Source organism: Mus musculus, chromosome 1, assembly GCF_000001635.26.
Source record: "Mus musculus strain C57BL/6J chromosome 1, GRCm38.p6 C57BL/6J".
In the NCBI taxonomy this organism is placed as follows: domain Eukaryota; kingdom Metazoa; phylum Chordata; class Mammalia; order Rodentia; family Muridae; genus Mus; species Mus musculus.
The window spans coordinates 182,954,379-182,976,044 of NC_000067.6; the positions used below are offsets into that span (position 1 = coordinate 182,954,379).

General features: G+C 48.4%; 1 protein-coding gene across 9 annotated transcripts; it reads left to right on the plus strand.

Moving 5' to 3' along the window:
- Positions 1-373: 373 nt before the first annotated feature.
- Positions 374-21,666, plus strand: Tlr5 (toll-like receptor 5). 9 transcript variants are annotated; one of them, XM_017321699.2, is made up of 7 exons: positions 387-504; positions 3,568-3,691; positions 7,505-7,953; positions 9,734-9,844; positions 14,636-14,763; positions 17,993-18,094; positions 18,793-21,660. In XM_017321699.2, the coding sequence occupies exons 6-7, from the start codon at positions 18,057-18,059 to the stop codon at positions 21,374-21,376; spliced, it is 2,622 nt and encodes an 873-aa protein (XP_017177188.1). In that variant the 5' UTR covers positions 387-504; positions 3,568-3,691; positions 7,505-7,953; positions 9,734-9,844; positions 14,636-14,763; positions 17,993-18,056; the 3' UTR covers positions 21,377-21,660. The 9 variants fall into 9 exon arrangements, with proteins under 9 accessions (XP_017177187.1, XP_017177192.1, XP_017177188.1 ...); XM_017321700.2 differs by lacking the exon at positions 7,505-7,953; XM_017321698.1 differs by lacking the exons at positions 7,505-7,953; positions 9,734-9,844 and having other exon boundaries at positions 374-463.

The following is a 21,666-nucleotide window of genomic DNA, read 5'->3' on the forward strand; positions in this document are numbered from 1 at the left end:
CAGGCAAGAACAGAAGTAACTGCCCCGATCAGGACTTGCTGCGCTGGCCGTGTGTACAGTGCATCAGGATAGGATCTAGGCCGCCTTCCCTGGGTCAGTGCAGGCCTATGTTATCTCGATGGACAGTTAGGGGTAGCTACAAAAATCACAACAGGCCCTCTGCCTCCTGTGCTGGGCTCCATGATAGCCAATACCTACCGTCTGCCCCAGCTCTACTTTCTTTCCTACCTCAGTTACAAGGTCATTGCAGCAGAGATAGAGGTCTCCTCCCTGGCAAGAAAGCAGAGAGGTACCTAGGCTGAGGTACTTTGCCCAGAACTCAGAAAAGACAAGCATGGTCCACAGAGAAAGCCTGATCAAGAGTTGTGGGCGGGGCTCCAGCAGCGGGCGGTGTTTCCCTCTCCTCCCCGCTCTCCTGCTTTCCCGAGCCCAGCGGCAGCTTTGGTGCCTGGAGCCGAGTGAGGTCAGTCCTGGAGCCTGTGTTGTGGGAATCCCGCTTGGGAGGTGAGAGCCTTGTAGTTGCAAGGGGTCCAGCAGGGGGTTCCCTGAGACCGGAAGGGGCCCGGGACGTTGCTGGACACGTTAGTGCCCCCGCCCCTCTCTCTTCCTCCTGGCTTCGTCCTGAACCCTTTCAACTCTCTTTCCTGCCTGTGCTCTCTGCCACTCAGTGCCACGGAAACTGGGGTCCCTCGGCCCAGCGAGCTGAGAGTAAGCAGAGTGCCCAGCGGGACAATTCTAGGATTGACAAGTCACTTGCATGCTGGCTTTGGGACAAGGTTCCCTAGTTCTCTCTTCTGGCTTTCACCTTTGGCCCCACCCTCTGGAAGAGACAGGTATTTAACGCGCGCGGAGTCCGTTCTCTTGCTGTCTTCCTTGGAAAGAGGAAGTCGACAGTCACCATCAATTGAGCTATGGACACCTTAAAAAGACACTGCAGTCAGTGAAGTCCTTGGACACCCTCCGGGGCAGGGAGAAGTAGGGCAGCTGGCCCCGAGGCTGTGAAGAAAGAACTCCATCAGCCTTTGGCAATTACAGCCATTACAGTCATGGCTCTGCTCCGTAAACCACCACGGCTGGAATAGTGGTTGTTTCCTGAAGTGGGGTGGTTGGTTGTCTTGGGAGAGAGAAAGTCTCCCCAGGAAGGCTGCTGAGACCTTGAGGAATGGGAATGCATGGGGATTGCTTTCTCCCATTGGTGGGCTAGCCTTGTAATTAGCTAGTGTCTGGAACACGGCAGTCTAGCGCTGTGCGGCATGGGCCTGCAGCTTAACCGCAGGGCCTTTTATGAAGTGTTATTGAGGGTTAACCCCCTCAAGCACATGAACAATGCATTCCTCCTGTCCCGTACCTGGAAGGGGGTGTGGATGCTGACCTGCCACTGTCACACACATGTGGCTTGGTCTCTTTCCTCTGCCTTTCCTCAGAGGACACAACTCTGAATAGTTTGTTCAAGGTGTGTAGATCTTGACTCTGTTCACCTTATTCTTTGGGGGCAGAAACCAATCGTGAGGAACATCCAGCATGCTATGCAGTCAGGAGGGAACCCTGGGTTCTGCTATGCTAAATGCTTAGCCTTTCACATTGTGGTAGGATTCTTGGGGTGCCCCCGACGAGGGGTCCAGGCCAACGTTAATGATGGGGCGGTACAAGAAGAGTCCCTATTATAGTAATCAGGATGACTTAGTTCATTCATATGGGCTTGATGGACATCCTGGAAGACACTTCCATCCTAATTGATGGCCCAGGTTCACTCTCTTCTATCCTTTGCTGCTCAAACCTTTCTGATTCCACTGTGTGACTGCAAAGCTAATCTCGTCGGGTCTTAGCTTTGTCTGAGGAGGAAAGCCCTCTCCTGGGGCGATGTCTCTAACACAAAGGGTTCTTGGATAACTCCTGGTGGCGGCTTCTTCAGCTTTGTAGCTCTGCTGAGGATTGGAAGCAGTTATTGTGTCTGCCCTCCCTTGCTTTTAGTCCTATGGAGCAAGAGTTCCTGCCCTGCCAAATTCCTGTCCCCTGACGTGTTTGCTTCTTCTTCAGTTTGTGGAAAAGAATGTGGTGACAGACCTTCCAGGCGTTGGGGCCTCCCCGCCCTGGTACCATAGTTTTCTGAGCTGTGAGCCACAGCCTATGATGTCCTCAGCTCTGTGGGACAAAGACAAGGTTGGAGCATGGCTCCCACGGTTCTGAACTGTCCAGGTGTAGCTGGGAAGATAAAACCCCACACCTGTGAGACAATTAGAACGAAGTCAAGGCAAAACCATATAGCGGTGTCTGATAACTCCAAGAGGTAGGGTGTGGGGGGCTGGAAAAGGCAGAGTACACTCGAAAAAGCTGAGTGTTCAGAAGCTCAACTTAGAAAGCACAGTCAAGGATCAGCCAGGCAGAAGGCTAGCCTGGAGCTCGGGGCAAGCAGGCACTCCTGCTGACCACATGCCCTCCTCCCTGTACAGCTCCTGTTACATATCCTCTGTGTGTGTGTGTGTGTGTGTGTGTGTGTGTGTATCTCCATGCAGTATCTCTCCACCCACAACACTGGCTTCTCTCATTGTTTTGACTGTGCCTCATTTTTCTCTTTGTGCTTTCTCTCTTCTGCTCAGAAAATCTAATTCTTTTAGAGACTCGGTGTATTCCAGACTATCCTGCAATTCTATGTATCCCAGGCCGGCCTTAACGTCCTCATGCTGCTATCCCAGTCTCCCAAGAGCTGGGATTATAGGTAGGCATGTACATAAGGGCAGGTGCCCACAGAGGCCAGAAGAGGCCATCAGATCCCCTGAACTTGGAGTCATGGGTCGCTGTGAGCTGCCAGAAGTGAATGTCAGGAGGTCACCTGGGTTGTCTGCAGCAATAACCGCTCTTAACTGCTGAGCCATCTCTCACTGGCCCTGAACTTTACCTTACAACGGCGAGGCGCTTTCCCTTTTACACCAGTTACTAGCACTGGTAATCCTGGGGAACGCGTAAGCAGGCACTCAGAGTCGCTTAGGACTGTCACTGTCCTAAGGCCTGAGAGTGGTGAATGGTGAGCCAGGATTCACACTCAGCGTGCCTGGCTAGAGATTCATATACTTAAAACCCCTTTGTTGTGACACTCCAGACAAGTGAGCTGGCCCCTCGCTGTAGGCTCATGTTCACATCCCTGACACCGTCATCCAGTGTCACCAGACCAGTTCTCTAGCTGGACTCATTTCAATGTGGTTTAGACACTCTCATAGTCAATGAGTAACTCAGAGGCCAATAAATACATGTGAGAGATACTGCAGGAGGCCCAGGCGCCTGAGCTGTGTCCCCTCTCATGTCCCCTTCATACCCACCCTGATTTAGAGAAAGGAACACCCAGAAGGGTTTGATGGTATCTCCGCACACGTGTAATAGAGGTGGCACCTAAAGCCACCACTGGTCCTGAGCTGCTGCCAGCACAGCTTTCTCAGAGGTATGACCCATCTCCATAGTGACAAAGCCACCTTTCCTTTCCTTTCTTGACCTGTAAAGCAAAAGAGAGTGTGAATCTCTCACATGGACATGCTCAGATGTGCAAGATTGCCACAACTCTCCTTTATTCTCCAGAAATCAGCTTACTGTGTGCTTGAGCTCTGGATCTTACCGGGCTGGGATTCACAGCAAACACCCCAGGATCGTCACAATTTCCAGATTTTATGCACTGCCAAGTCCTCGGGGACAAGGATAATCGGTATGTCCTGCTCAGTCATCTGATCACTCCGGTTACCCCTACGGGAGAGCCCTTAGGCTCGGTCTCCCTGACAGCCCCTTTCTGTTCTAGTGGCTTTAGCACTCTGCTACTTCATGGTACAAAACTAAAGTTCCTAGGTCCAAACCAAAGCCTCTCTTCTTCGGCCCTCTCTCTGTATCTACTGCCAAGCTGTCTTCTCCCTGAATTTCTCAACAAAGAGTCCGTGTCCTCACCTTAGAGGCCCTTCTTCGGAGCTGCAAGCTACTTCTGGGTATGGTTCTGTCACATGCCAGAGGGCAGTGGCTGGAGAAACTGTGTGAGAGGTGGTGTGGTGAGGCAAGGTGGAGATAGGAGGAAGGGAACAGCGAGTATTCTGGCCTCCTGTTACCAACCTACACGCTCTGAGAGTAAGTGTTGCTTAAAGCCAGGATCCATCCGTGTGACCCCAGTTCCATCACCAAGGACATTATTTTCCGCTGTTTTTAAGATCCCCTGCAACCAGCTTTCACGTGGAGATGGATATTCTGCTTGGAGAGGATCAGCTGTGGTCGGGGTGCTATCAGGTTCCCTTGGGTAACTTTAGAGTTTGCAGGCATGGGGACACACTTTCAGTTCAAGGTTGCCACTTGTACAGACGGAGCGACAGTTTGAACACACACCTTAACACCACTGTCAGCCCTGGATGGCTGTGTCCTGAATTGCAGAAACTGAGGACAAGAAAACCAAAACTTGTCCAGAATGCCCAGTTAGCAGCAGCAGGGGGATTCAAACACAGCACTGCTGGCTGTGACCTCACATACCATGGAGGTAATTGTCACCAGCAGACAAGAGCCTAGTCACTCGTACTGACTCTCTGAACCCAGTTTAGAATGGGACACACACACACCTCCATTGCCCTGCCCAGCAAACTCCACATGCATAAACCTCCCAGGGGGTGGGAGGGGTGGGGACTACGGGCTTCTGATTGGGTCCCTTCACCCAGCCCTTGCCTGTCTTCCAATGAAATCAGGGTTAGGGTCTTTCCTCCTCTGCACCTGGATTCTTGGGCCTGTCTTCTCCCAACTTTGGGGCTCAGCGTGGACCAGGAGTGTCTGTGCCAACCACAGAGCTAACTTGGTGTTATGGGCCTAAGAAGCTATCTCTATTTCAAATAGAGACTACAGATCCTCGCAGGGCTTAGTAGGGTTTCTGTTCCCTGTTCACACAGACCCCAATCCCAGTGGCTTCCAATTTACATCACTCTACAAAGGACTTCTGCTGCTCTTAGCAAATCGATTGCCTGTGTCATTACTTGCTTCAAGGCTTCCTTGGACTTCCCAGTTCGCTCTGCTCCAGCTCCCCGCCTCCCCCTCCCCCACACCCCCCTATCCCCGACCTGGCTGCTGCCCAGCTCTCCTGGCAGTTTACTTTGTCCGCCGCCGATACTCAAGGTTTAGCTGAGCTGCATTCCGGGAGGCTGTCAGAGCCTGCGGTGTTAATTTTCTAATTGAGAGCACCGTAGCCTAAACCTGGCGACAGACAGATCGGAGTGTTCGACTGCTCTGTGAGCTCCCTGTCCCCGAGGGATTTAAGTGCGCCTCGCCAGCCGCTAGTTTTGCATAATCATCCAGTTGAGATTATTTTATTTTGATCAGCTGTTGTAAAAAGTGCTCTAATGAGTCTATAATAAGCAGTCAGGAGGAGACCATTCGGAGCCTAAACCATTGGGATGCTGATACTGTTTTTACAGAGTATCGTTTTGTTTGTTGTTTGGGGGTGCCAGGGACCATTGCCTACAGGGCTCATTGTTATGTTATTTCTCATGGATGGTAAAGGAAATACCCTCCCATTCGAGAACCTGTTCCTTCTCTCTGCTTTCCCCTTCAGTGGCTTCTAAGGGTGTGCCTTGCTGGTGAGGCGTTGGTACATGAATGTTGGCTGTCTACTTAAGTAAGCAAAGCAAAGCTGGAGGATTACACACAGGTTTGGGTCCCAGTGCGGCTGGAGTACGGAAGTGGAAACGATTATCCATGCTATTTTATAGATGATTAAACTGAAACTCAAAGAACTCCAGCGCTTACCCAAGCTCACGCACCTGTTAAATGTGGAACTAGGATCGAATTGAGCCACTAGTTTGGTCGTCATCTAAATTTGGAAACGCACCCCATTAGGCAGGCAATCGGTGCTTCCCAGCGGAGCCCAGTCTAGCTTTCCTGCGAATGGCGGAGGACTCCTCCTCTGGTCTCTGCCCAGCGTGCGCCCCCTGCTGGTGACCAGGAGGACACCAGCAGGACCTGAGAAACTCGATCCCAAGCTCTCTGGCTTCCTTAGCTCAGATTAAACCATGGGGGCTCTTCCAGCTCTCCCTCGCGAGAAATCTCCAGCGAGAGGTGAGAGGATTTGGAGTGAATGCATTAGTATGGCCATAAGGCATTCACGGGAGAACGAGTTTGTGCCTCACAACCATGAGTATAAAAGCAGGAGTTGTGCCCATTAGAACGTGGTCAGCGGGTCAGCCCCATCACCTGGGTGCATGCTAGAAATGCAGTGGGGGAAAGCACTCACTGCCCGAGTGTGAGGACCTGAGTTCAAAACCCAGAACCTGTAACGCACAATCAGCAATCTCATTGAGATGGAAGAGACACGAGACTCCTCTGAAACGTGGGCGCCAGCTATCTCGGGGTCCAGAGTGGCAAACAGTGAAGACTCTCTGTCTCAAATAAGGTAGAAGAGGAATGGAATGATACCTGAAGTGACCCTCCGGCTTCCACGTGAAGCACGCACACATAGACAATTATTCTTAGTTGTTAAAAGCTCGTGCTGTCGGGTTTCCCCAAATGAGATGGATCAGCACCCCCAGTTCCAGGGAGTCCCCTGTGCACAGCATCCTTTGAGGCTCTGCATATGTCCGCCAGAATTTTAAGATCTGGTTGTATTTAAAGATCACAATGGCAACCTGACAGCTGTGCTTGCAGGTGGATTCAAGTTCCTGCTCTACAATTTACCAAGTATGAGATCTTACTCAAAGGCCCGACCTCACTAGGGACCTGTTTAATCATCTTCAAGATGATCTGATGCTAACCAAGTCAGTTCTTCAACCTTGAAGCCACTCCCTTGCATATTTGTGGCCCGTACTTTACACCCAGGCTCCTAACCCTGCCTTCATCATTCACTTAGCCCTGCGGCTTAGGAATGCCAAACCCTGTGGGGGTCTTCCCTTACTCCTTCCGTTCCCCACCCCACTCAACCCCACCCTGAGAAACTCACAAGGCCCTGAGTCAGCAAATTCTTGGTTCCTTGGAGTACAGAGACAGGGTAATTGTCTTGTCTAGGACCGGAATCTCAGAAACTCAATGTTCACAGGCAGGTGATGAAAAAGACTTCCAGGTCCCAGGGGGAGCATCCTCACCAGCAGAGTGATTTTATTTTCCTCTCTGGTACTGCAAAACAGAAAGGTTGCTCATCTGACTGAATGACTTAGACACCACCTTCTGCAGCGGAGGCTGGACCAGACGTTTCTCAGTCTCTTCAGCCCTCAAGTCTTACAGGTCTTGGTTTAGAAAAGCGTTTCAAACGTTTCAAACGTTTTGCTTCCAGGGAACATTCCATTTGGGGGTGGGGGGGTGGATGGGGAACACACACCTCTAATCCCAGCACCTAAGAGACAGAAAGACTTGGAGTTCAAAGCCAGCCTGGGCTGTACAGTGACACTCTGTCTCAGAAAGCCAAACATCAAGATGAATAGGATAGAGTATACTGACAGCTCCAGGATGAAATGCCACAGGGAAACTCGTTGCTTTTGTGTGCTAACTTTTCAGTTTTAATTTTTTAAAGCGCCAAAACACAGGAAGTCAAACAGGGAAGTAAAAATCATACGTCGTGGAAAACGACCAAGAGGAAAAGTGACACACACCCAGCAAGACGAACCTGTGTGCGATGGTTTCTGTTTATTCAGAAAGCAAGTGCTGATTCATTTTTTTAAAAAATGCCACCATGGCTGTGACGAGATTCCAGTGGTCACAGAAGTCCTTGGACAATGGTGGTCCACTGGTCCTAAAATGAACACTTCTTAGGTGCCTCTGGTGTTAGTATGGGAAGGCGGGTGCTCCTAGTGCAGCTCTGGCTTCAAACACTAAGGAGAAGGAATATTGCGGGGGCCTTAGAGTTGTGCTTGGAACGGTGAGGCATCAAGTATGAATAAAACCCGCTCCTTGCTGCAAGACTTCAGTCTAACAGGGAAGGCATGATATAATGAAAGGCTGCCATGAAGATGGAGCGAGCAGGTAAGGAAGAGGGGGGAGGGGTGAACGTGGCTGGAGGGAGGTGAGGACTGTTGGGGACAGCCTTTGAGGGAGGGTGGGATGGGGTAAGCCAAGGAAGCATATGTATGTGATATGTATATATGATATATATACATATATGAATGTATATATGATATATGTACATATATGAATGTACATATATCATATATACATACATACATATATGTGAATGTGTGTATACATATATACACATATATACACAAATATGTATATGTGTATATATGCACATAAACACACACACACATATATATATATGCTCAGAGCTTGGATAACCAGGCTAGGCAGAGAAACGAAGGATAAGGATGAGGGAAGGCCAGATTCTAAACATGGTAGTAAAGTCAGAAGGCAGGGCAGAGACAGTAGATAGTGTGGCGATTATTAAATTGGGATGGTTGCCTGCATTGAGTTTTTCCTCTATAAAATGACAGTTCAATCTGAAAGGTCCCCTCTAGGTAACTGTTCTAGAATGGGTTGTAATCTAAGATGGGGACCCTAGAGCCACCCTGCAGAGTTCTGGTTTGTTGGCCCGAGGACTCACTGAGGACTTTTCTAGTCAGAGCTGTCTCCCGGGAAGCTCCCTCCAGTCACCCAGTGAAGGATGCGTGCGTTGGGGTCACACACTGTCAGAGCAACAAGATAACTGAGCTAACTAATAAGGGGGGAGGTTGGAAGCAACCCGCCAAGTGACTATGGATTAAAGGGGCACACAGAAGAGGAAAATGCCCATCCCATAATACAAAGAAGCAGAGAGAGAAATAAGAGGGCCTGAGTCTCACTATCCACTTCAAGGGCACAACTACAGTACCTTAGCCTACTTCATTCCACCCCTCCCGGAAGCACCTGAAGCTGGTGACTAAGACTCAACACACGGGCCTTTGGGAATATTTAAAATCTGAAACACAGCTCGGTGGGAGATAGGCAGGGTGATCACTTTAGCCATCCTGATCAGAGGCAGAGAACTGAAGCAGGCAGCACTGGGACTACACAGTTAAATTGCCAAAGCAAAGATCTCAGCTGCGTTGATGCCGGGATCTTAGGGAATCTGTGATGACCTCATCCACTCCGTAAGACATGGAGGAGAGACCAAGGGGAAATTAAGGCTGCTCTGAACAAGCTGAGAAAAGTCTTTCCAAGGGACCCAGAGAAGCTCATAGATCCCCCAGGCGGTGGGCAGCCATCCCTGCAGGGCCAGGAAGAGAGAGGCAGGCCTGAGAGCAGGATGTGGATGAATTCATCCAGCCAGCAAATATTTACCACAAGTCAGAGAGAACAAAGCACAGCTGGCATCGGGAATTGAAATTCTAATTTGCAGAAAGGGGTACAGGTGAGCTCTGAAATACAAACCAGGGAGCCCCATGGCCATTCGCTCATGAGTACATTTGTAGCAGAGATTTAGTAAATGGCCTGTGGCTCCGAGGTAAGGTAGGGAATTCCAGCCTGTGGGGAGTTCTGATCTCCCAGCACCACCCAGACTGGGAATTCAGGGAGACGGAGATGGTTCCTCATGGCGTCCCCACCTCCCACCCATGGCACATGGAACAAAAGACTGCAGATCAGTGGGGAAGTTCTTGCTAGGCAGGACGCAACAGACATGCTTTGTGTTGAGGAATCATAAAGATTTGGAGAGGCAAGCAGACCCTGGTGAGAACTGTGAACACCAGAAAAGAATCAGCCAGTCTCTGAGTCCACAGCATCCCTGGAAACCTAACGTGCTGAGCTGGAGTCTTCCTGTTTCTTTTAGAAATGGGAACAAGGGAAAGCTGGCTGCTGTGTGGGGTGACTCCTGAGCTGTGGGAGAAACGAGGGGCTTTGAAGACAGCCTGCTGAAGGCACACGGATACCAGCATGCACGGTGTGTGGGCATACAGAAGGCAGCTGGTGGGGCAGAGGGCTGACAGTACCAGGGCTGAGATGGTTTGTGGGGAGAGGAGAAGTGCCAGTTGCCAGGATGCAGAGAATCAACAGGAGCCAGGGGCAATAAACCTCCAAGGACCCACACCCAGCGACTCTATTCTTCCAACTAGGTCTCACCTCCCAACGCTTCCACAACTCCCCAAAACAGCACCACTAGTTGGGGCTGGAGGAGCTACCAAAACAAGAGCCTAAGGAGAACACTTCAGATTCAAATGATGACACAAACAAGCAGGCACCCCTTGGTCCAGAGCATTTCTGGGTCCACAGTTCCTCCAGTCCAGCATTCTGTCTGGGCCTGCACCCTCCAATCCAGCATTCTGTCTGAGCCTGCATCCCGTACTCACATTGGATTTAGTCCACAAGGTCATTACTAAGTGGGCTTTGGAATAACTCCCCGGGGCACTTATTTGCAAATGAATCTTGGTTTTTCTTGCATAAGGAGTCTCATGGACACAGCTTGCCTGGGTCCCAGTTCAGAGCCCTGGGCCTTGCCAATGATCCATTATTGGTGTGATTGTCTAAGGATCAAGTATTAAATTAACACAGGGGTTTTCCTGGTTCATCCTGAGCTGTTCACCAACTAACCTCGGTGCCAGGAGAGGAGCAGCACCCCCAAAATGCAAGCTTATGGATCTGCTGCAGACGCCATGGCCTGTGACTCAGATAGCAGGCAGCTTTCTACTAGGGCAATTAGGAAAGCAACCTGCTCTCTTAATGACTGGGATTAACTCGAAATGAAGGCAGCTGAAAGGAAAGGGATGCTGACCTCCCCCCTCAGGCCTGATTATCTTAATTAACACTGTGAGGCAGGAGTATGGAGGCCAGCATCGATTATTCTATCCCCGTTTGTCCCCCTCTGAGCCCTAGACACAAGTTAACCCAGCCACAATAATCAAAACCCAGTGCCCAGCTTTCTCCAGCCTTCTCACCGGAGCTTCCTCCCAGAGAAGCGAGGGATGTCTGACTTGGAGGGGATCCTTCAGGCCCACGCTTCTCAAAGCATGGACTGAGAACTGCTTACATCAGAGATGCCTGGGATACAGTTTTAAATGCTTCGTTCTGCAGCCTCCAGGCCTGTGGATCTGCTGCAGTGCCAGGGGTGGATTTTAGCTTGTTAAATTGATTTTTCTTTTCTTTCTTTCTTTCTTTCTTTCTTTCTTTTTTTTTTTTTTTTTTTTTTTTTTTTTTTGAGGGAGACTCTTAGATTGCTCAGGCTGGCCTTGAACTTGCTATGTAGCCAAGGATGAATTTGAATCGCATATCCCGCTCCTTCCTCCCAACTACTGGGATTACAGGTGTGTACCACCACACCTGGCTGGCTTAGTTCTTTTTAAAATTGTGATCAAATATGCATGTAAATGACAAATAACTCTGTCATTTACATCGTCTTAAGGGTGCACGCAGTTCAGTGGCACTAAACACATTCACCTCTGCCTAACTTCAGAGCTTTCTTGTGGCCCTGAATTTTTTGAAATTCCGGGTCCATTGAGCAGTGCTGCCTCATCTCCTCCTCTCAGCTCCTAGTATCTCACGCTCCTTTGTCTTTGTAAATTTATGTATTCTAGAAACCTTGTGCAGGGCAGGACGCAGCTCGGTGGAAGCGTGTTTGCTTAGCCTGTGCCAGAATTTGGAATCACACAGGGTTGGCTCTTCTGTGTCTCACTGACTGTACTTAGTCTAATGTCTTCAGAATCCATCCATGTTGTAGCACGTATCCCGATTTTATTCCACTGGGGCTGGAGAGATGACTCAGCCGGTACCTGAGTTTGGTACCTGGAAGGAAGTGACTTCACAAAGTTGTTCTGTGACTTCCACATGCACACACACACACACACACATACACACAAGCACGTATACAATAATAATAATATCAATAATAACATTAAAAAATTTAAAGGACTTCTATTCCCTTTTTTTTTTTTTTCCAAGACAGGGTTTCTCTGTGTAGCCCTAGCTGTCCTGGAACTCACTCTGTAGACCAGGCTGGCCTCGAACTCAGAAATCCACCTTCCTCTGCCTCTGCCTCCCAAGTGCTGGGACTAAAGGCATGTGCCACCACTGCCTGACTTACTTCTGTTCCCTTTTAAGGCTGGGTTGTACTCCTTTCCATGTACACCCAGTCCTGTGTGCTCCCCTTTGTTGGTTCTTGGCTATTGTGAATCTCACTGCTATGAACATGGCGTATAAATTCCTTTTGGGGGAGCCGGACGGTGGTGGCACATGCCTTTAATCCCAGGACTCAGGAGGCAGAGGCAGGCAGATTTCTGAGTTTGAGGCCAGCCTGGTCTACAAAGTGAGTTCCAGGACAGCCAGAAACCCTGTCTCGAAAAATCAAAAAAAAAATCCTTTGGGGGAATTTGCTTTCAATACTTTTGTATGATTACCCAGAGGGAGAACAGCCGAGTCATCAGAAACCCTGTTGCCTGGTGTTTCTATGAACTCGATAGAGCCAGGGTTGCAGCCAGAGTGGTAGGAGATCAAGTTGTCCGTGAGGAGTCCCCTATTGAGAACTAACAACTCCAGATGCCCTACCAGGGGTGTCAAGAACCTTGCAATCAAGTTACAAAGAAAATAACTTGAACAAAAATCTCATCCTGTTTTTAAAGTATAAACTTACAATTATATATTGGCCAGCATCCCTGGCTATCCTTAGCGCATGGGACCTGTGGGCTGCATGTTGGACGTGCCTGCCAGATCAATTAAAACCAACCTTTCTCTGGTGGAACTCAGGCTCAGACCCCAGGTGATTTCAAGGGGTTGGCAAATTCAACAGTTATTGATGTATGTCAGTGCTTTTCGGGCTTGAGTGTGTATAAAGTCTTCACGCCTGTTAAGAATACAGATTTCGGAGAGTGCCCCGATTTGTAAGCGTCTCATTGAACAGGTCTAAGGGAGCCCAGGACTCACAGGTCTCCAGACACTACAGTGATTCTAATATGTCCCCAGGTTGTGGGCTGCTCATCTTGGTCAGTCTCTAAGCAAAACAAGAACACTGAGGCTGAAGAGAGGACCCTGCCCCTCCCAGCCTTCCTCTATCCCTGAAGCTGAGTCCACATGGTGGATTCCCAAACCCAAACTTTTCAATGCAGAGGGTGAAACTGTGTACAAAACTGGATTCTTCCACCCTTAACTGAACTGGCACCGTCCAGCTATAATACTTGTCTCAAAATGTGAACTTGTTCTAAGAGAATTGACGTTAGGTAATAAAACTGATATATTGGGAAAGATTATGGATGTATTAGAGAACTTGGCTGGGGATACAGTTCAGTGGAAAAGCTCTTTCCTAACATGCCCAAGGCCATGGATTCAATCAATAGCAACAAAACACAACAAAGCACTCTGGTATCAGAAATGCGTATTTCATATTTTCTTAAGTGCAATGTATTGTATATGAAGACAGAAAACTCTACCAAGCTGAGCTAAGCCACCTAAGAGTGCACAAAATACATCCTGGTGTCTGCTGGCTACCTCCACTCTCAGGGTATTTTGAGCCTCGGGCATCTACAGTTGGTGTTAAATTCTTCCCCCTGATACCCGACAGCCACCCTTTCCTCACCATTTGAAATAATTCAGCGACTGAAACCTCCTGATGTCCACTCCCACCAGCAAACCTCAGGTCTTTCCCAAAGTCAAGTGCATGTCTACTGAAGTATTAATGGGTCTCTTGTTTATTTAACTAGACTCACCACATATGACTTTTAATTTAATTCCTGTCCGTGTGTGTGTGTGCGTGTGCGTGTGCGTGTGCGTGTGTGTGTGTGTGTGTGAATGATGAATCCTTTGAGCTTTATATTCTAGCCCTGTTTTTTCCCCATAGATCCTGGGAAAGGAGCACATGATTTTTGCATGGTGCAGTTGTTTTTGTTTCTGTCTGAGATAAGGTCTGACCATGCAACCCAACCTAATTCTTGTGTCCTCATCTCCATCTCCCAGGTTCTAGGATTATAGACATGCACCACCACACCTAGCCACAGTGTGGGTTTGAATGGCTGTTCATGGTGGGAGGAGGATCAGACCCAAGACCTCATGCAGGCTGGTCCAATGCTCTACTGCTATGAACAGGGAGTGCGTATGTCACCAGAGACTGTGGAAGTAACTTCATGTGTTTCTTTTTATCATCTGGATAGTGATTGATGATTGACCCTGGAGTTTAGTCTGCCGCTCTTCCCTTCCTCCCTCTCATCTTGGCATCCACAAGGTGGCAGACTCCTTTGATGGGGTTTGAAGAGATTTCCCGAAGGTTAGGGCCCAACCCTTCAGCCTGGAAAAAAAGCAAGTGGCCACAGTTCTCATGCCTCTAGTTGGCTCTCCAGCCACAGGATCCCCTCTGGTCTCAACTATTTAGTGGATGTGGCTTCGGGTCACGTGATCTTCTCTGGTTCATTCTCTCTCCTGCCCACACTACTCAGTTCTCACCTCTTTTTTTTTTTTTAAGATTTATTTATTATTATATTAGCTGTCTTCAGATGCACCAGAAGAGGTCATCAGATCTCATTACGGATGGTTGTGAGCCTGTTTGTGGTTGCTGGGATTTGAACTCAGGACCTTCGGAAGAGCAGTCGGTGCTCTTAACCACTGAGCCATTTCTCCTTTGTGCACTTCTGCCTGAGCTCTCCTCTTTGCAGTCTGAGAGACCTTGGCTGCCTGGTGCTTATCTTTAGTTACGCTTGCCTTGTTGCTGTTGGTTGTACTTACTTCCACACAGTTGAACTTCTGCCTCTCATTTCAGAACAATGCTTGCCGGGTCCCCTCCCACACCCTTAGCATGAGCCTCTCCAGACGCCTCATCTCACTGCATACCTGGTTCCCCTGCTCGCCGGTCCCGCCAGCCATTTCAACCAGAGATCTGCCTCAGAGGTAAAAGTGAAATTATTCCATTCTTCTATACATCTTAAAGATACACATCTGCATGATGTCTTTAGAATAGAACTTGAGCCCAAAGACGTTTGTTTACAGCCTACTTGTTCAGCTGGTTTCATCTTGCTTACTTTGATTGTAGCTTTGCTTGTGAATCAGGACATTGAAATGTCTTGAGCTATACGCTATTTAGGCTATTTACTCATTACCAGAAATTCAAGGTCATCTAGTTCAGTGGCCACACCTGGGGATCAACACTGATCCCAGCAAAAGTCAGAACTGAAATGAAGAAATTTCACTGTGCTCATCCTGAGCTGGTACCCGCATGCTTATGACCCCGAGGGAAGTCAACCTGATGCTGCAAACCCATCAGTGACTCACACTAGCTCTTTCTTGTAGTTCAACACCATGTTTATCTTAGAGTCACTTAAAAACCCTCATCTGTGGAGTCAGAGTGTCTCTTCTCTGTTCTTCTAGAACAGCAGCCAGCAAACTGCGGTCTGGACTGCACAGCCCAATGCATTAACCATCGGGCCCTTTACAGATCCTGTTTCCACCCCTATCCTAGAACATGAGCTGTGGTGGCCCTTCATATCACATTGAAACGGGCAGGCCCTAGGAGGCTGGTGACCTGTACAAGAAGACGGTCACAAAACGGCCAACAGATCTCCAAAGTACTCAAGACCCCAAAGCCTATGAAGAAGCTGTGCATATGTTCGACATTTGCCTATAGCCCCAGAGCTACAGAGGATGGAGCAGGAAGATCTTGAAAGCTTATTGGCTGCCTGGGCAAGTCAGAACAGTGATCTTCCAGTTCTGTGAGGGACCCTGTCTCAAGGCAATGAAGCAGAGTGCTGTGGAGGAAGACACCTGACACCCTGCCCTGGATGTACAAGCAAGCACATGCTCACACTCACCTGCCCTATGCAGACACACACCACAAAGAAACCCAAACCACGTGAGACGCTCTACAGTTGGTTGTCTACGGCCAGGTCGTGTGACAGCACGCAGCTGATCACTGTGGGCAACGAGGCTATGCTCGTCCAAGCTTTCTGGGTCAGAGTTGACCGCACTTCCCATTGTGAAATGTGAAAGGGGGTTACATAAAATTTGATGGGAGTGTGAGATTTCTATCACTGTTTATTTTCCTTCTTGGGCCCCAAGCCTGGTTTGCTCATTCTTGTCTCCACTGAAGCACATCTTCAGAGTCTTCACTCTGGGTACCACTCAAAAAGACTTAACTTCACATTGGCTTCCTTCATCTGCCTTCCACAAGCTCAGAGAATCACAGCCCTGGGGTTGCATGCCGAGAGATGGAACTTCACTTAGGACCCATCTCAGTAACTGTCTCTTACATCATTTCTTAAGGTGTCCATCTCTCTCCTTGTAGATTCTAGTCTGACCTCTCTAGGCTTGTTTTATCAGTCAGGACAGATATTTGGTGGTTACCAGAGCCATGGGGAACTGATTTGGGGTAGGATAACAAGTGCACACTTGACCTTGGCAGAGGCTGCAGCGTGATGCTAAGTCTAGGCAGAACAGAAAAGGATCTACACGGAGAGAGATGGATAGCTCTGGAGATGATAAAAGAGACCCGCAACCCTTTTAAAGAACAATCCCAGTGACTTAGCTTCCTCCCACTAAGCCCCACCCCCCTAGAGGCTCCACCACCTTCCAGTGGTGTCATAGGATGGCAATGAATCCTTTAACACTTTCTGATGGGGAACACTTTCTGGAACACAGAACTTTTCAACAGAGGTTTCTTGATAAGAGCCATTGACAGCAAGTGAGAAGATAGAGGAGCCATGGGCACGGAAGGAAGATATCTTAGTCACTGTTCTATTCCTGTGAAGAGACACCATGACCACAGCAACTCTTAGAAAGTATTTAATTTGCCACACACTGGCATAGCCTCACAGCTATATCAGGGTCCCTTCAGCAAAATCTTGCTAGCATATGCAATAGTGTCTGGGTTTGGTGGCTGATTATGGGATGGATCCCTGAATGGGGTAGTCTCTGGATAGTCCATCCTTTCATCTTAGCTCCAAACTTTGTCTCTGTAACTCCTTTCATGGGTATTTTGTTCCCTATTCTAAGGAGGAATGAAGTATCCACAGGTTGGTCTTTCTTCTTCTTGATTTTCTTGTGTTTTGCAAATTGTATCTTGGGTATTCTAAGTCTCTGGGCTAATATCCACTTATCAGTGAGTGCATATCTAATCACTTCTTTTGTGATTGGGTTACCTCACTAAGCATGATATCCTCCAGATACATCCATTTGTCCAAGAATTTCTTATATCCATTGTTTTTAATGCTGAGTAGTACTCCATTGTGTAAATGTACCACATTTTCTGTATCCATTCCTCTGTTGAGGGACATCTGGGTTCTTTCCAGCTTCTGGCTATTATAAATAAGGCTGCTATGAACATAGTGGAGCATGTGGATGCTCACAGTCATCTATAGGATGGAACACAGGGCCCCCAGTGGAGAAGCTAGAGAAAGCACCCAAGGAGCTGAAGGGGTCTGTAACCCTATAGGTGGAACAACAAAATGAACTAATCAGTACCCCCAGAGCTCGTGTCTCTAGCTGCATATGTAGCAGAAGATAGCCTAGTCGGCCATCACTGGGAAGAGAGGCCCCTTGGTCTTGCAAACTTTATATGCCCCAGTACAGGGGAAACACCAGGGCCAAGAAGTGGGAGTGGGTGGATAGGGGAGCAGGGTGGGGGGGAGTGTATAGGGGACTTTTGAGATAGCATTTGAAATGTAAATGAAGTAAATACCTAATTTAAAAAAGAATCAAAGAAAAAGAAAGAAAGAAAGAGAGAGAGAGAGAGAGAGAGAGAGAGAAAGAAAATAAGGAAGAAAGAGAGAGAGAAAGTATTTAATTGATGCTTGCTTACAGCTCCAGGGTCTGAGTCCACTGTCATCATGGTAAGAAACATGGCGGCAGGCATGGCAGGCATGGTGCTGGAGAAATAGTTAAGAGCTACATCCTGAACCACAGACCAAAAGAGACTGCCGGAGCCTGGAGTGTTGAAATCTCACAGCCCGGTTGGTTGCAGTGACCCACTTCGTTGAACATATTCTTCCTAATCCTAGTACTTTCAATTTGCTCTATTCCCTGGTGTCTATGCATTTAAATCGACTATGGGGCCATTCTTCCTTGAACCACCACAGAAGACATTAGCTCTCTGGGATCCTTGTTAATTTTTTCTCCTCTTACATAGCACCTACGCTTGGAACATATGCCAGACACATCTGTGAGACACCCCTTGCCGCTGCAGCTCATGGATGGATGCTGAGTTCCCCCACGCACCACACTTCAGCAGGTGGGTGTATTTCTGCTTCACATTATACTCCCACACGGCCATGCATGTCAGGCATGGAGCAGGCTCATAACCCACTTAATTAAGGTGATCATATCAGATCCTTTATCAAGATGCATAGAGTGCTCAGTGCCTGTACTATGATCTCGGATCTTTGGGAGATGGGCTAGATAGAGTCTGGGACAGAATACAGCAGAGAAACCGATATGTTTATTGTCCGATCATCAGCTAAGCTTCTGGGAGCTAGGAATGGGGCTCCTTGGATGAACAGAAGTAAAAATGCCTCGTCTTTATGACTTTCAACTTCCCTCAGCAGGTCTGGAATGGGTGAACAAACACTGCCTGCGTGGGTGATAAATAGCCTCTTTTTGCTGCTTGTTTGCTGCTTTTATGGTTCTGGGAGGGAACCTAGAACCTAGCACATGCTAGACAAGTCCTCTAGCACTGAGCTATCTCCCCAGCTTGGATGAAATATCTGTAAAGTACTGGTGCCCGTGTGTAAAATATGCACCATTAAGTGTTCAAGAAGAAAAGACTGGGCATTTCTGTTCCACCAAGACAAGAAGAATCTGCCAGCAGAATGTTTGCGCAGTCATTTGAGCAAAGGGGTCCAAGGGACAGTACCCTCCAGTGCTGGGGACCCATGTGCCGAGCCTCAGGCTGTGATGTGGTGTTGTTTTTAATTCTCTCTTTTCCCATAGGATCATGGCATGTCAACTTGACTTGCTCATAGGTGTGATCTTCATGGCCAGCCCCGTGTTGGTAATATCTCCCTGTTCTTCAGACGGCAGGATAGCCTTTTTCCGAGGCTGTAACCTCACCCAGATTCCCTGGATCCTCAATACTACCACTGAGAGGCTCCTGCTCAGCTTCAACTATATCAGTATGGTGGTTGCCACATCATTTCCACTCCTGGAGCGGCTCCAGTTGCTGGAGCTGGGGACCCAGTATGCTAACTTGACCATTGGTCCAGGGGCTTTCAGAAACCTGCCCAATCTTAGGATCTTGGACTTGGGCCAAAGCCAGATCGAAGTCTTGAATCGAGATGCCTTTCAAGGTCTGCCCCATCTCTTGGAACTTCGGCTGTTTTCCTGTGGACTCTCCAGTGCTGTGTTAAGTGACGGTTACTTCAGAAATCTATATTCATTAGCTCGCTTAGACCTATCTGGCAACCAGATTCACAGCCTCCGCCTCCATTCTTCATTCCGGGAACTGAATTCCTTAAGCGACGTAAATTTTGCTTTCAACCAAATATTCACTATATGTGAAGATGAACTCGAGCCTCTGCAGGGCAAAACACTGTCTTTCTTTGGCCTCAAATTAACTAAGCTGTTCAGCAGAGTCTCTGTGGGCTGGGAGACATGCAGGAACCCCTTCAGAGGCGTGAGGCTAGAAACTCTAGATCTTTCTGAAAATGGCTGGACGGTGGACATCACAAGGAACTTCAGCAACATCATCCAGGGAAGCCAGATTTCCTCTTTGATTCTTAAACACCACATCATGGGTCCTGGCTTTGGCTTCCAGAACATCAGAGATCCTGACCAGAGCACATTTGCCAGCCTGGCCAGAAGTTCGGTGCTGCAACTGGACCTTTCGCACGGCTTTATCTTCTCCTTGAATCCTCGACTGTTTGGGACACTGAAGGATTTGAAGATGCTGAACCTTGCCTTCAACAAGATAAACAAGATTGGAGAGAATGCCTTTTATGGGCTTGACAGCCTCCAGGTTCTCAATCTATCCTATAATCTTTTGGGGGAACTCTATAATTCCAACTTCTATGGGCTTCCTAGAGTAGCCTACGTTGACCTTCAAAGGAACCACATTGGGATCATTCAAGACCAAACATTCAGATTATTAAAAACGTTACAAACCTTAGATCTCCGTGACAATGCTCTTAAGGCCATTGGTTTTATTCCAAGCATACAGATGGTCCTCCTGGGAGGCAATAAGCTGGTCCATTTGCCACACATCCACTTTACTGCCAACTTCCTAGAGTTATCTGAAAACAGGCTAGAAAACCTGTCCGACCTCTACTTCCTCCTGCGAGTCCCCCAGCTCCAGTTTCTCATCTTGAATCAGAATCGCCTTTCGTCATGCAAGGCAGCCCACACTCCCTCGGAGAACCCAAGCTTAGAACAGCTTTTCCTTACAGAGAATATGCTGCAGCTGGCCTGGGAGACCGGCCTCTGTTGGGATGTTTTTCAAGGCCTTTCCCGCCTCCAGATTCTTTACCTGAGTAATAACTACCTTAATTTCCTTCCACCTGGGATATTTAACGACCTGGTTGCATTACGGATGCTTAGTCTTAGTGCTAACAAGCTGACCGTGCTCTCTCCGGGCAGTTTACCTGCTAATTTAGAGATTCTCGACATATCTAGAAATCAGCTTTTCTCTCCTGACCCTGCTTTGTTTTCTTCGCTTCGTGTTTTGGACATAACTCATAACGAGTTCGTCTGCAACTGTGAACTTAGCACTTTTATCTCCTGGCTCAACCAAACCAACGTCACCCTGTTCGGCTCTCCTGCAGACGTGTATTGCATGTACCCTAACTCACTGCTAGGGGGCTCCCTCTACAACATATCCACCGAAGACTGCGATGAAGAGGAAGCCATGCGGTCCCTAAAGTTTTCCCTTTTCATCCTGTGCACGGTCACTTTGACTCTATTCCTCGTCATCACCCTTGTAGTCATAAAGTTCCGGGGAATCTGTTTCCTGTGCTATAAGACCATCCAGAAGCTGGTGTTCAAGGACAAGGTCTGGAGTTTGGAACCTGGTGCATATAGATATGATGCCTACTTCTGCTTCAGCAGCAAAGACTTTGAATGGGCACAGAATGCTTTGCTCAAACACCTGGATGCTCACTACAGTTCCCGAAACAGGCTCAGGCTATGCTTTGAAGAAAGAGACTTCATTCCGGGGGAAAACCATATCTCCAACATCCAGGCGGCTGTCTGGGGCAGCAGGAAGACGGTGTGTCTAGTGAGCAGACACTTCCTGAAGGATGGTTGGTGCCTGGAGGCCTTCAGGTATGCCCAGAGCCGGAGTCTGTCTGACCTCAAGAGCATTCTCATCGTGGTGGTGGTGGGATCGCTGTCCCAGTATCAGCTGATGAGACATGAGACCATCAGAGGGTTTCTGCAAAAGCAACAGTACTTGAGGTGGCCTGAAGACCTCCAGGATGTTGGCTGGTTTCTCGATAAACTCTCCGGATGCATTCTAAAGGAAGAAAAAGGAAAGAAAAGAAGCAGTTCCATCCAGTTGCGAACCATAGCAACCATTTCCTAGCAGGAGCGCCTCCTAGCAGAAGTGCAAGCATCGTAGATAACTCTCCACGCTTTATCCGCACAGCCGCTGGGGGTCCTTCCCTGGAGTCATTTTTCTGACAATGAAAACAACACCAATCTCTTGATTTTCATGTCAACAGGGAGCTTTGTCTCACTGTTTTCCAAATGGAAAGTAAGAGGTCCAGAAAGCTGCCTCTAAGGGCTCTCACCTGCCATTGATGTCCTTTCAGGCCCAATGACATGGTTTCCCTCCCCATCCCTATTGCGGTACTGTCCTGCTACCCAGGTGGC

Coding starts and splice junctions, on each gene's coding strand:
- Tlr5 (XM_017321698.1), top strand. CDS start 18,057: ATGGATGCTGAGTTCCCCCACGCACCACACTTCAGCAG. Junction 18,095..18,792: donor CACGCACCACACTTCAGCAG/GTGGGTGTATTT, acceptor CTTTTCCCATAG/GATCATGGCATGTCAACTTG.